The sequence below is a fragment of the Pipistrellus hanaki genome, assembly GCF_964339955.1.
Source record: "Pipistrellus hanaki genome assembly, chromosome: 18".
Taxonomy (NCBI): Eukaryota; Metazoa; Chordata; class Mammalia; order Chiroptera; family Vespertilionidae; genus Pipistrellus; species Pipistrellus hanaki.
Window position 1 is genome coordinate 15,747,385 of NC_140520.1, and position 15,774 is coordinate 15,763,158.

The window sequence follows — 15,774 nt, forward strand, 5'->3', positions numbered from 1 at the left end:
TTTCATTTTAAGTCATGTTAATTCAACAGGGGGTTATGCTATTGACTTTTTAGGAGAGAGGGATGATGGGATTTATTTGAAACCAATGTGACGTAGGAGGGCAGGTGGGGCTCTGAGAGCCAGTATGCTGGAAGCCAGTGCCTTGGGCACCTGTCCCTTGCTTGCCTAGCTGGGCTGCGGGCTGCCCTTGGGCTTTGTTTGCTCTGAGCCCAGCTGAGGGAGCAGTGACCTCAGTGGTATCAGCAGGAACAGAGCGGGTTTCATGTCTGCTCTTTGTGTCGGATTTGGTGCTGGTGTGCTGTTCCCGCTGCTGCCATGTGATGGCTCATAAGCAGCCTTGCACACAGGATCTGTAACTGCCTTTGAAAGCTCTCTTGTGAGATGCTGCTGAGTGTCAGCACAGAGGAGGTTGTTTGCTAGTGTGTTGCTCTTGGTTTCTTTCAAATGTGAACGTGCCTTCCTCTAAAGAATCCCAAGGAAGGAGAGCACTAGTTTTGAGAGAACTAAAAGACGAATTGGATTGTCCTTCCTCTCAAGCCTCCTGCAATAGAACAGCAGTCTAATAGAAAAGTTGCCTGCAACGCACTGCAGTTAGTCACCATAAGAGGTGAGAAATGAGTGGGAGTGGAGTCCGGGAAGGTTTCAGAAGTGAAATGATATTTGAATGGGTTGAAAAAGAATGGGTAAGGTTTTGAGAGCAATAACAGAGGCGGGATGCACAGAAATGCGGACATTGGAAGTTACTCAGGGTTTTTTTGTTTGTTTATTCATAAAGCATTAATTGAGGGTCTGTGGTTTCCCAGGAATTATACTAAACTCTGGATATACAAAGATGCATTAGACATGGTTCCTGCTTTCTAGCAATTGACAGGATGGTTGGAGAGATGGAAAATGGACAAACATGTGTCGTAAGCTTTATAATATAGGTTTCTGCAAATAATGAGTTCAGCATAGAGATATCAGGGTCCAGCCTAGGTGGGTAACAACATCTTATAGGGGCTGATAGCTGAGCTGAATCTTAAAGATCCTGTGGACAAGGGGAGAGGGTACCCCAGATGGAGGGAAGTGGGTATGCAGAGTCAAGGATGTAAGGAGAAAGATGGGATCTGTGGGGCACTATTCAGAGTTCAGGGTGCACAAAGGAAGAGACGGGGAAGTGGAGAAGGACTGGCAATAAATAATTTATGAGGGCTTGTGTTAAGACAATAAAAATGGGTAGAGAATCAGGATGCCTTTCAGATTTGTACTTGGTCAATTGGCTGGTGGTACCATTCATGATGATAGGAGGTAAACGAAGAGGAGCAGATTGGGACATGGGTGTGTTCACTTTGGGACATATGAGTTTGGGTGCTTGGGATATGTTGATATAACATGTAGAAGCCTGGAGCTCAGATTCGAGAAGGGGAACCATTAGCAGGGAGTGGAGGAAGTCACTGTGGGAGAGCATGTAGAAGGAGGAGAAGCGGGAGGGAGTGGAGAGAGGGAGGTTAGCTGCGAGAGATCAGGAGAGAGCTGTGCCTAAATATCAGGTGTTGCCGAGAGGAGTAAGACAAGTTCTGGGAGTCCCATTCTTTTTAGAAAGAAGACGGTCATGTGATCTTTGTGAGGGCAGATTGAAAGGTGAAGTGGAAGATTGACCTGAATGTGAGTGGTCAAGGTGTGTTAGAAGTCCAGGAGACATGATATTAGAATCCTCCTTTAAGAAACTTGGTGCGGAGGGAACTCTTATGGGCCAGGTTACCTTACATCTACGCCTGGTACCCAGTGGGTGCCGTAGACTGGACTGCAGGAGGAAAGCAGGAAAACTGTCTGACCCTGGAGAAGACATTAACTTGATCAGCCTTAGAGTAGCAAATATTCATGTTCGATTAACGAAAGTAATATAGATTTAGTTGCACAATATGTAATTAAAGAATTTAAAGTGCTTATATTTTATTAGTATTTTCTGCTGTTAGAATTCTTCTTAAAAATATATATTTTATTGATTTTTTGCAGAGAGGAAGAGAGAGGGATAGTTAGAAACATTGATGAGAGAGAATCATCGATCAGCTGCCTCCTGCATCTCCCCTCCCTTCCCTCCTCCCCACTGGGGATGTGCCCGCAACCAAGGACCTTTCAGTCTGCAGGCTGACACTCTATCCATTGAGCCATACCAGTTTTGGCTGCTATTAGAATTCTTGTGTTAGAAATACTGCTTTTTATCTAGTGAACCAAGAGATTTCTTTTCTATCTTTTCTTCTCTCGTTTCCAAATCTAATACAGTATTTTCATATTCAATCAACTGGTGTTTGTTTATTTTACCAATATTGATATTACCTACTAACAATGCAGAAAATTATTCAATGATGAAAAGTAATTTGTGTTCATTTATTTTAAAGTATCACAACAATAATTAATACACAACCCTGAATAGCCTATCACATATTTACATTTTTTTAGCACCTTAATTTCTGAGGCCAGAAGACATCCAATAGATATTATCTCTGCAATATTCTCTAATATAGTATATTCTCTAAATTTAAAATTTCCTAATATAATCTTTCTTAACAGCAAGAAACCCATAGCTCAAGCTGTCATTCATCACTGTTCTTTTATATGCAATGCTTTAGCCATATTAAATTATTCAGCCCTTTTCCCCCTCCTCCCATCCTCTCACCTCTCTTCAACCCTTTCTTTCATTTTCCCCTCCCCTTGGTTCCCCTCCCTTCTCCTTATCTTCCTTCCCTTCCATTCCACTTTTTCCTTCTCTCTAGTATTTTTGAGCACCTGCTACCTGCCATGTATGGTAGTGGGGAGAAAATAAAAGACATAGGACTTAAACTGGATACTAATATCCCCAGTTATGGAATGAAAACAGGAAGCCTTAAGATTGCTTAGAATACCAGGGGTAGGATTAGCTTCTGTACATCTTGCTTACCTTCCAGCATCAGAATTGATAGGATATTGGAAATGGCAGAGGCATTGGAAGACATTGTTTCAGTCCTCATATTTTAAAGATCTAGAAACGAAGTCTCTTATAGATTAGACTAGAGGCCTGGTGCAAGAAATTCGTGCACGGGGTGGTGTGTGTCCCTCAGACCAGCCTGCATCCTCTCCAATCTGGGACCACTCAAGGGATGTCCAACTGCACATTTAGGCCTACCAGATCGGGCCTAAATGGGCAGTCAGACATCCCTCTCACAATCCAGGACTGCTGACTCCCAACTGTTCGTCTGCCTACCTTCCTGATTTCCCCTAACCACTTCTGCCTGCCAGCCTGATCACCCCCTAACCACCCTCCTGCCAGTCTGATTGATGCCTAACTGCTCCCCTGCCAACCTGATTGCCCATAACTGCCCTCCCCTACAGGCCTGGTCCCCACAACTGCCATTCCCTGAAGGCCTGGTCCCCATACCCCAACTGCTCTCTCCTGCAGGCCTGGTCCCTCTCAACTGCCCTCCCCTGCTGGCCATCTTGTGTTGGCCATTGTGTCTACATGGGGGCAGCCATCTTGTGTGTTGGAGTGATCGTCAATTTGCTTATTACTTTTTATGAGATAGGATAGAGATAAAAAGGTCAACATTATAGGTGTTTAGTTGGACATACTTTCTTTTGCACACCACCCAGCTGGTTTGCCCTAAAGGGTGTCCCGGATCAGGGTGGGGGTTCCTTTGGGGCGTGGGGAGGCCTGGGTGAGGGACCTTGTTGGTTTGCAGGCCGGCCACACACCCCCAGCGACTCAAGTGGAGGCCCTGATATCTGGGATTTATTTATCTTCTATAATTGAAACTTTGTAGCCTGAGTGAAGGCCAGGGCCGGCCAGGGCAGGGTGGGAAGTTTGGCTTCCACCATCGCCAGGGGCAACCCAAGCCTCCTGCTCTCTCCTTGGCCAAAACCATCATGGTTGGGTTACTTTGCATACTTGCTCCTGATTGGCTTGTGGGCGTAGCAGAGGTACGGTCAATTTTGCATGTTTCTCTTTTATTAGTATAGATGATGTGTCAAGGTTGCCACTGGAACCTAAGCTGGTTTGGTAACCTGCTCTCTAAACCTCCTTCTCTCTCTTCATTGTGATGTTGCCTGCCCAGATCCCATGCTGTCATATACTTTTTATATCTTATTTGTGCTGTTAAATACCTCTTTTTGCCACCCACACACTGAGCTGTAGACTTTTACCATTATCAGTTTTGCTACTTGCAATTAGAATTGGAACAATTAGAGATGTGTCCGTGGAAAGGCAGTGAAAGAGGGCCAGTAAGTGCTGATAAATGCTTCTCCTCATGGGGAGGGAGAGCTTTTCTTTTCTGAACATTTGAGCTCTTTTCACTGGTGCTTTCAAGTGGCTAGAAATAACACTTGCCACACACTTGTGGAATACTCTAGATGCCAGGGGGTTCATTTCACTCCCTGTTTGAATTGAGCACACTGTGGCTGGAATGTGTGTTGACTCTTTTGTTGGCTGAAAGCTCTCATTCCATGGTTTTCAATAATCTTTTCCATGGGTTTCAGTAGAACAGTAGTGAGAACTCTTAGAGAATGAAGCCTTTAGATAGCTGATGACTTATGAGGGAGAAATGAAAAGGTCAACATTATAGATGTTTAGTTGGACATACTTTCTTTTGTGCACCACCCAAAACTCTAGATATGCAGTGTGACAATAGAGCCACATGCCTATGGCTAGCAAAAAGTAATCACTACTTGTTGCGATGGGGATATATTAGCTTCTGAAACAAATTTGTGTAATAATTCCATGTTTTAGGGTAACACTACTATTTCTTCTAAAAATAATGATAATAATGATGGCAGTGATACTTACTACATACTAGCTATTATTATAAGTAATAACCACCCCTTAAAATTTATTTTTCCAATAAATTTGGCTTTAATTCATAGAATGTTGGCTATATTTATACATCAGGTCACCACTGAGCATCTTCTTCCTGTGCCAGGCTCTGTGCTGACCATTGGTCTTACAGAAATAGATCCCTGTCCTAAGAGAACTTGTCTGGGGGAGGGGATACGACTGGATTCATGGTACTTTGGAATAAAGAGGAGGAACACCTAACTATGCTGGCATATGAGGAAATGCTTCCCACAGGAGCTGCCAGCATTCTGTCTTTCAGGGCAAGGTAGGTAAAGAAAGGTGCATTGGGGCCTTCTGTGGTAGAGGAGTCAATATAGAGGTCTGAGATTAGTGTGAAGACACTTGGGAATAAAGGCCTTGCGTAGGGGGATAATGGATGAGGCGTCTAGAATCTTGAAGAAGGAGTGGCATTCAAGGATCCATTTAAATTCCTCCTCAATACTTTTTTTTTTTTAACATGTATTTTTGTTGATTTCAGAGAAGAAGGGAGAGGGAGAGAGAGATAGAAACATCAGTGACGAGAATCATTGATCGGCTGCCTTCTGCACGCCCCCTACTGGGGATCAAGCCCGCAACCTAGACTGGGAATGGAACCATGACCTACTGGTTCATAGGTTGATTCTCAAATCACTGAGCCACCCCAGTTGGGCCCTCCTCAATACTTAATCAGACTCTTATTCTATTAAATATATAGTGTACGGTGGCTCTCTGTTCTGCTTTAGTGGATAAACTAACATTTTTTTTTTTTACTTTCAATTAAATACCAATTTTTTCTTCCAATCTCTTTTTAAAAAAAATAAATAAATTTTATTGATTTTTTACAGCGAGGAAGGGAGAGAGATAGAGAGCTAGAAACGTTGATGAGAGAGAAACATTGACCAGCCGCTTCCTGCACACCCCCCACAGGGTTTGTGCCTGCAACCAAGGTACATGCCCTTGACCGGAATCGAACCCAGGACCTTTCAATCCGCAGACCGATGCTCTACCACTGAGCCAAACCGGTTTTGGCTCTTCCAATCTCTTAAAAAAAAAAAAAGTGAAAACAGAAGAGCACACACGGCATTGACTAGGGTAGCTTACTTCTACTTTTACGTATGTTCTTCCCTTCCAGCCCTCCCCTCCTCCCCACCAGAACAATAATAGACATTCAGGACCAAGGACAGTAATTGGGCCATTCTCCAAGTCAGGCCTTAGTAGGCCATGCCCTCGTCATTGGATACGCGTTCTCTTGCCCTTCATCTCACTGGGTGGTGCCAGAGAACATTCTGAGATTCATGTGTGGGCTTCATGAAAAGGGGCAGGGAGCCTTTCCGCCTCTCTGGTACTAGCCTTAAGCCTGCCTCTTAACTAAGCCAGAGGGTCCCTATGATCCAGCCCATGTTTCCAGGGCTGGGAAGGGGAGGTATTGGGGTTTGAGGCAAAAGCCATTTGGCCTTGTCCTTTCTACATACATCTCTTTTAGAAACCCTACAGGAAGAGATAACATATAGGTCCAAATATTTAGCATACCAGGTTCTCTTATTCTTCTTTGATCTTTATAGTACATCTTCTCAAGGGGGACAATATTGCCTCCAAGGAGCAAAAAAAAAAACCTTCATTATTTTTATGTAAAAAGCACAGATATATGTACATACAATATATCTGTGTATATAAATTTAAATCAAATGGGGAAAAGGTTTAATAAGGTTCCCTAATAAAAAAGACGGCTGGGAAACACTATTCTAAAGCACATGTCTCTCTCTCTCTCTCTCTTTCTCATTCTCTTCCTTAGGCAATACAGGGCTGGTCCAGTGACTCTGTGCCACCACTGTCCCAGACACCTCATTTTCCTTTGTTCTGTGGCCCTTAGCCACCTTCCATATTGCCTGTGGTTTAAGGCGGTTGCTGCAGCTCTGTCATGTATCAGTGACGGGGAGAAGAGGGAAAGGCAAAAGGTGCACACCAGCTAAATCAGACCCTTTGAAGGGAAATATCCTTGACATCACTCAACAAGCTCTAGTGACATCTTATTGGCTAAAACTTAGTCATGTGGGCACCCTATTTGCAAGGGTGGCCGGGAAATGTAAGTTTACTTATTCATTTGTTACTCAAAGTTGGGCACATTCCTATGCCCAACAAAATTGGGGTTCTGTTCCTAAGAAATAAGGGGGAAATGTATATCAGGCAGGCAACTAGCAGTCCCTTTAGTGGTCTCTTGTCATTAATTTCCATGGCAGCTACCCCGTGTAAAGCATCGTCTGTGATTTGGAATAGAGCAACAGCTAAGTGCTTCTGCTTTGTTCTGCAACTCATTAATCTGGTGTTCTCATTCTTGACAAACTGACTCTGTGAACCAGCAAATAAAGTGGATTGAGGAAGCAGGCATTAGGTTCCTGAGAGAGTCCCCTGGAGGGTGGGACACATGGTGTTTGTAAACTTCTTCAGCCAGTTAATAGATCTCCGACTCTGAAACTTCTGCATTTTGAATGTGGCAGTGGGACCATGAATGATTGATTAATTAAATTCAATGAAACCATATTGCTTAGAAATATTATGTTTTGTGACTAAAAGTCAAACATTGAAATTTCTTTGGTATAAGTGAAAAAATAAAACAAGAAGCACCGTATTTCCTGCAATCGGATTTGTATCTGTATGTTTTTCAAATGAAATACTAGCAGTGTTCATTGAATATCTCAAATTATAGAGTGATAGAGAAAATGCATTTTTTATTTTATTTTATTTTTTTACAAATCTATAAGAGCTAACGTTTTTAGATTGGGCCAAGAGTTGAGGGGAAAGAAGTAAACTGCAGTGGAAAATTTCCAATGAAATCTGTGGATTTTTGCATAATTACTTCCTTCAGCAGTTAAAGTGGCATGGCAGTGGTTGGCAAAGCTCTGGGGTTGGGGCACGCAAGCACAAGGCCGTTTAACAATGCCATTGTGTTCCGCGTGTGGCATACATGACCTCAGTGCTTCCTGGGGCAGGGCGTGGGCCGTAATTGGCAGTGATTCTCTCTCTCTCTCTCTCTCTCTCTTTCAAATTGGGTTATCATTTTGAAGGGCTGGGAGATAGTAATTGTACAGGGATTACTTTGGAGCTCATCCAATTGTATTTTGAAGATAGTAACATTTTAGAAGAGACGTCTCTGTTTTTAAGGAATGACTTTTCAAAATATCTTGGCTCCAGGTAAAAGGATCCTTTCAAATTTTATTCCACATCTTCAGACACTCAGTAATATTGTCTCACCCAATGTCCTGTGTTTTGCACTCTGATGGATACTGCTGGATCTTAATTCGTAATAAACATATTAATTGAAATGACCTCAGCACATGATTGGTAAATTGAAAGTTATCTTGCCTGTTCTTTCGGTTGCCATTTAGCTGTCTGCCTGTTGGGGAATCAGACATGGGAATGAGGTCCTCCCGTGTTATGAATATGTGGGGTAGTGATAAGTCTTCCTTAAAGGGTAGGTAGGAAGTGTTAAAAATATTTAATACTTGGGCACTGAAGGCGGCACTGGGGGGAACACAGGTTGAGGGAGCTGGCAGGGAAACAGACCAGTGTGACATTGTGTGTGGAGAGCTCAGACAGAGGCATGCATGGTATAGGGGGATTTCAAAGAAGGCTTCTCATGGGTGCTATGTAGGAGTTGGCTAGAGGGAGAAGCGGGGGAGGGCCTCCCAGGAGGGAAGCTTGGAGTGGGCCAAAGCACCGAGTTTGAGAGTGCAGAGACTGCCACCAGAGGGTGGGGCTTCTTTTCTCTTTTCAGTTTGGATTTCATGCTAAAGATAATGAGTCACTCAGTGATTCAGAGTCTGGAAATGTTGTGATGGGACTTCGTTACTGTTGCAGTTGGATTGGAGGCTGTTCAAATTGGATGCAGGGAAATGAATTGGGAGATGGTTATTAATCTATCAATAGATGAGAGTTGGTGGCACCTGGAGTGGTGACTGAGGTTAAGAGAGGATGCATTTAAGGGATGTGAAGAAGGTAGAATCAACAGGACCAGGTGACGGATTTGGAGCCTGAAGACAGAGGAAGAGGGGGGATGGATGAGTCCCACGCACTTGGCCTGGATGATGGAGGCTGATGATGTGGACTATGATTGAGAATGGAGGGAAGCATGTTGGATAGATGATAATGAGTTGAATGTAGAGATTGGGTTTGGGACATCTAAGTGTAGATATCTAAGAGACTAGTGTGACTTTGGGGGTACTTCTGACTTCTAATATCCAGGAGTCCCTTCTCAATCTCTCAATTAGTTCTACTTATTACAAGTGCCCATTTCAGAGTCATATCCATCACCCCTCTCCTCTTCATGCCTACTTATCTATTCTCTTGGCCTCAACCACCTCCATTGATGACTGTCAAATTATCTCTGGCCAGGATTACTATCCTGAGTTTTCCTTGCTCAGTCTGTGTACTTGTCTTCAGTTGACTATTCTCCAGGCAGCTAACATCAACATATCCTAGTACAGCGGCCCCCAACCTTTTGGACCTCACAGACCACCAGGGGTCTGCGGACCACTGGTTGATGACTGCTGCTCCAAAGGTTTCCTTAAACCAGCGGTCACCGACCTTTTGGACCTCACGGACCAATGGTTGTTGACCGCTGTCCTAATATGTTCCCTCATCTCCTCCCCCCTGTCTTTTACTATGTAGTATAATCTGCTGGTCAAGAGTACAGATACTCGAGTTACCTCTCTAGGATTGAGCCCTAGATCTATCACTTACTAGCTTTGTGACCTTGAGAAACTTATGACCTTGTGCCCCTGTTTCCTCATCTGTGAAGTCAGAATAACAATAGTGCCTATCTCATAGTGTTGTTATGAGGATCAAATTAGAATGCACCTGACACGTGGTAAGCACTGCATACATATCAGTTATAATTAGATCCTCCTGGATTTCCTATTCTGGCTAACGGCACCTCTATTTAACCAGCTACTCAAACCAGAAATGTGAGATCGCCTCTTCATTCCATATCAAGTGACCATCAATTGGCCATTTGCTCTGTCTTTTCCCCCATCTCCACCATTACTGCCTTCTGTCGAACCTTTATCATCTCCTCCCTCAATGACTAAACTGGTTAGCGACTAGACTGTCTTTTGTCTTTCCCTTTTCCAACACTCTCCATGTAGACCTCAGCGATTTTTCTGAAATGTAAATCTGATCACTTAAAAACCCTTCAGTGCCTTCTTGTTCTCACAGAAGGAAAAAAACACACAACAACCCACAGGTGAAGGTCTCTACACTTTGCTCCCACCTCCTTCTCCAGACTCTTCTGCACCTCATTCTGACCTTCCTTTAGTGGGTAGTTCCTTAACGTTCTGTGTTACCTTGGCCTTCCATGTCTTTGTGCATCCTGATTCTCCGTGGAATGCCTCCAGCTGTGTCTCTCTGAAACGGTTCCTGGCTCGTCTCCCAAGCAGAATAGATTATTGTCTATTCCTTCAGGAACGTACCCCTTGTACCTGTCAGGCTTATTGTAATCATTTGCATGGCATTTTAGGCAAAGCTTAATTATCTTTGAATGAGTCAGCTACACGAATTAACTTCTTGGAGAGATTTATGTCTCCCACGTTTAGTCAAGGGCCGATGTTAAACATTTATTTATCGAACAGATCATGGTTAATGAACATTTCTATCTATATTGAAGAAAAAGATCTCTGTAGTTACTTTATTTGTACTATTGGGGGAGATTCCTCTCTAGTTATGTTGATAGAGTGAGTGTACTCTCTTATTTTAGGCTTCCAAACGTCAGTCATTTCCTGAGGGAGCAATAATAATACTTCCTGGTAACTGAGTTTCTGGAAGAGCCAATAAGAAATGTCACCAAGATGGTTCTTAGACCAAAGCATCGGAATCATTCTCTAATTTTCCTGCACGAGTCAAGAAACCATGAAGGAACATTGACTTCTTGCCTGAAGACCAGCTGTTAAGATTGTGCCGAATAATGCTATTTTTTGAGATAGACTGAGAGAGAAGAAAAGCATTTGCATTGTAGCTGCTCTGTGGTGAGAGAGAAAAGCACTCATCCCACCTTAAAAATCTGTGGTCTACACATAAATAAGGCATTCAGGCAGTAGGATGGAGTCAGTTTGCATACTGCTTTCCTCAGTCTTCCCCTTAAGGTTCTTGTTGGAGGAAAATGGCATACAAATGTTCTTTTTGTATATATGTATTAGACCATAAACAAACAAAATATGTAGTTTAAAAACAAAGTAATCTAAAGACACAGTCATGATTGATTTTTTTTTGCAATAATTTAGCAAAGTAATATGGGAGAAAACCAACCACCTTTGCACAGAACAAAATAAAATTCACATGGATGATGGCACTCAATGGCAACTGAATGATTCATGGTTGTTTGTGTCAGTGCCTTGGGTCCCTGTCAATGGGACTAGGAGTCAGGCTGAGCTTTCCAAACCAATACAGCTGGCCAACACCAAGGGAACAGTTCAGGTGGGGTTTGAGGCCCATCACCTCCAAACACCATTTATGAAATGTTAAAATATTGTATGTAGGGGGCATGAGTGGGGGTGGGTGTGGGGGATTGGAATGGGGGGTTGAGGACAAATATATGATACCTTAATCAATAAAGAAATTAATAAAAAAGTATATTGTATGTAGAGACTTAGTTGTGTGTGTGTGGTTTTTTTGTTTGTTTTTTTTTTTTAGTTAAGAGACTGCTACACTATAAAGGAAAATATACTATGTCTATATCATAGCTATAATAACAGTAACAGTACTATTTTCTCCCATGGTACGCATGTTTTTAAAAAGTTGTCATATGAAGCTGAAACCGGTTTGGTTCAGTGGATAGAGCATCAGCCTGCGGACTGAAGGGTCCCAGGTTCGATTCCAGCCAAGGGCATGTACCTTGGTTGTGGGCACATTCCCAGTGGAGGTTGTGCAGGAGGCAGCTGATCAATGTTTCTCTCTCATCGATGTTTCTAACTCTCTATCCCTCTCTCTTCCTATCTGTGAAAAATCAATAAAATATATATTTTTTAAAAGTTGTCATATGTTGTATTTCCTTTGATCCACGGGATTATCTCAGTTTAGTAGCAAAAGAGACGGAGTTTAGAGGGAATTCTGCCCATTCAGTGTGAGGGCTGGTCTCAAAGCCAGGTTCTTAGTGTGTCACTGGAGGGCTCACCCCTTAGCCCTCTCCTCAGGAGCCTGCTGGGCATGTGGTTTCCATGCTGCTGATCCACATACCGAGCGTCTCCCAGATGCCAGGCTAGCCTCTCGCTCTCCAGCAGACAGAAGTCCTCTCTAGGGTTTCATTGCACTTCCGATCATCCTGTGAAGTCAGGGGAGATCTCCAAACAGCAAGATCTGGTTCCCAAATCTCTGGACTTCGGAAGGACTAATGGAGCCATGCCGGGGGCCAGGCAGTGTGAGTTAGTGAGTAGGGACCTGGATATAGCTGAGTCTGTTTATCCCTCTTACTGCAAAATTCCGATTGCTGAATAAAAAAGTAAGAGGTATCTGTGGGCTTTTTTGCCAGACAAACACATGGTAGTTATTTGCTATTTAAAATGCTTGGTACATTCTGTTTTGCTTTAATGATATTCAAAAGGATTATCAATATATGGCCATAAGCATGAGCTGAAACAGAACCTAGCATAAAGAGACCTCCTTTCTCCCCTCTTCCCCCCTCCCTCCCTTCTTCTCTACCTTGACTTAAAAAAATAGCTTACTGATTCATTAAATGGCATTAAGACACATATGTTTCTCGTTGGCATCAATACATTCTGAAATCTCATCCGTGGTCCAGTAGCTCAGACATCTGTGGTCCAGTAGCTCTCCAGCTCTCTGTTCTGAAATTTTCTTTTCTTTATATGTTTGATGATCAAATTAACCTCCTTTTTTGGCTCTAGAAACAGAGTAGATGCTCTCTACGTTTTGATTAAATTTAAAATGGTTATTGCAACCATCCAAACTGGTAGATATTCTAATATGGTCCTTGGAGAACATTAAAAGAATATTAAACAATATGGATGCAGACATTTTCAAAAGGAGCATCTCAGTCTCTCTTTCCTGAACTGTGGTGTAGTTTATCTTGAATGCTTTTCTGTGTGCAGGCCTGTATCTTCCCATTGGATTTCAGACTCAGTGCCCACCGGTGCAGGGCCCACAGTCTCTCCCTAGCACTTTTTCCTCAATGATTTTTTTTTAATGAATAAATAATCTTTATTTCAGGTGGCATTTTTTTTTTTTTTTTTTTTTTTTTTTAGAGAAAAGACAAGTTGGTAGCTTCACCATTCTTTATTTTAGTCACATACTAGTATAGTGACATTCTAAATGAACTTGGCCTTGGAGTTAAGGAGTGAAGTCACTAACTTAGTAAAAAGGCTGTTCTGTGTTATTTCCCCTGTCAGCAAAATGAATGGTATAGGGGAATTTGTGCTTAAATTTATGTCTGTGACTCTTCATTCTAAAGGGCAGCTAGAGGGCTTTTGCAGCTTGCCTGCTGGCCTCTACCTGTTTCATTGAAACCCCATCTGAAGTTCTGGTGTGCCCGTTTCCTACACAACGCTCAGTGCACCCCCTGCCATTGTCACCCACTAAGCAGAGGCCAGTGCTCAATCCAAGGTGAGCATCCACCCGCCCCCCTTGCCAGCCCCCACCCTATTAAAGAGCACAGAGGCTGCACACCCCTGAATATTCCTGAAGTTGTAAGTTCAGGATGGGTGGTGGGCATCAGTGGTTATAACACTTTCTGGTTGTCTTAGAACCAGTTTTTGAGAAACATTGGCATTCAGTCAGAGACGTACTTTGAATGGAATAGAACTCTGTGATTTTTTAAAATGATGGTTTTTCTCAAAGTTGTGAGGCATTCTAAATGTGTTTAAAAATTGTGTCTTAGGCACGTGCATGAATTCTTCTTTGACACCACAGAATCGGCATAATTTATGTGGCACTGCAGATGTGATTATATAATACTTTCTTTGCTGCAGTTTTATTGATCTAGTTATATTAACATGCCATTCAAATGCATCTTTGTTTATTAAAAACTTCCATTTGTCAGGAGTGAAATAAATCAAACTTACATTGCAATATATATTGCTATTAATTCTACACACACAATATTTATCTGTACTTGGTCTCACGTTTTATATGGAGAAAAATTTCAGGATATTTAGAAGATATAATCTAATGTACCTTTAATAATGGTCAGTATTTGATGGTACTAATATTGATCTTGAAGTCAGATGGAGTACTGAATTTTTTAATTCTAAAAAAGTTTAAGGATTAATTTCTGCATCAAATGTTTCTGTTAATGCTAATTCTCTGGTCATACAAGTTAATTGACAGTACACAGTAAATTAAGGCAAACTGTCATTAATTCCAGCCATCAGGATAAAGCACATGGCCCAGAATGCAATATAAGAGGCCGGCCCTGCCCTAACCGGTTTGGCTCAGTGGATAGAGCGTCGGCCTGTGGACTGAAAGGTCCCAAGTTCAATTCCAGTCAAGGGCATGTACCTTGGTTGCGGGCACATCCCCAGCAGAAGGTGTGCAGGGAGGCAGCTGACGGATGTTTCTAACTCTCTATCCCTCTCCCTTCCTCTCTGTAAAAAATCAATAAAATTCTTAAAAAAAAAAAAAAAAGAGGCCCACCCTTTTATTTATTTTTACTTCTGGCAAATGCTTCTTTGATAAGATGCGTCTGGCCTTCTTTAGACATGATACATTGAAAAGCTTGGAATTAGGAGAATTACTCTGGAATGTGACATAAATTTACAAGATATCAGAATTCCTTAGTGCCTCAATCTATTTCTTCTTTTTTTTTTTTAGAGACTTTCTCCCTCGAGGGTCAGGCATCGTGACAAGACGGCCTCTTGTACTACAGCTTGTTACTTCCAAAGCAGGTAAGGAAAGAGGATGCTTGCCACACGGACATCTCGTATGTCTGGTGCCTCCGGGGTTAAGGTGTAGCCACAGAAACGTTTCTGTGATCACCTTGCTGTGGGGAGTTGCCTGCACTTCTCTCCAAATGCTCCCTCCTTCACTATTCTTTTAATTCCTTTGATTTATTAATGGGAAAGCTTCATTTGATTGTAGATTTTTATACACCCGGAAAATAACATTTTTATCATGGTAATTCTGTCTAGAAAATAACATTTTATCTTTGTAATTAATTCTTCTGTACTGTATGGCATAAACATGAATACTCCTACTTTCTGGAGAAATAAAGCCATCGAGTGAGGCATCCCTCCACTCCACCACTAAGTGCAAACTCACCTGCAGTCCCTCCCCCCCCCCATCCCCATTTTGCTCTTTTCGTGTGGTTGCAGTACAGGAGGGGTCCTTTCGTGCCCCTGAGGGGATTCTAAAGGTGTGGCTTGGGGGACAAGAGCTGGACAAGGCGTTGCTGAGGTGATGGGTAAGGACTGCAGTATCAAGGGCAAGGGAGTAGGTAGAGGGTCTTCATAAGACAAGGGGACAGTTTTCAGTGCCCATTGGCTTCCCCTGGTGCCATGTTGAATCTGGCTTGGGCCAGCTTCCGAGATCTGATGGTGGACCTCCTGTTCCATCTCCGTATTCAGTGACATCACAGAGGTAGCTTGAAGATGGTCATGGTGGGAGAATTTACAGGATGGAAATTGGCAAATGCTACATACAGATCAGGCCTCTTTGCCCCTTCAGGTGCCAGCTGTTAAACATTTGCCAGCAACCCACTGGGCCTTCTGCTCAGCACCTGATCTTATTGTTTACGGGTTAAGTGACATGTCAGACTGAGAAAGCTAATATGTCTGAGTGTTCTGTTTTTTAAAAATATGTTTTTATTGACTTCAGAGGGGAAGGGAGAGGGAGAGAGAGATAGAAACATCAATGATGAGAGAGAATCATTGATTGGCTGCCTCCTGCATGCCCCACATTGGAGATCGAGCCCATAACCTGGGCATGTGCGCTGACCGGGAATCAAACAGTGACCT

The 15,774-nt window shown here is 42.7% G+C and overlaps 1 protein-coding gene across 7 annotated transcripts in view; it reads left to right on the forward strand.

Annotated features, from left to right (window-relative positions):
* Positions 1 to 15,774, forward strand: part of DNM3 (dynamin 3) — a 359,120-nt gene that overhangs the window by 37,263 nt on the left and 306,083 nt on the right. For all 7 annotated transcript variants that reach the window (XM_084865979.1, XM_084865978.1, XM_084865975.1 and 4 more), the window contains exon 2: positions 14,633 to 14,706. In XM_084865979.1, coding sequence (XP_084722105.1) covers positions 14,633 to 14,706 — 74 coding nt within the window. The remainder of the gene's footprint in view (positions 1 to 14,632; positions 14,707 to 15,774) is intronic.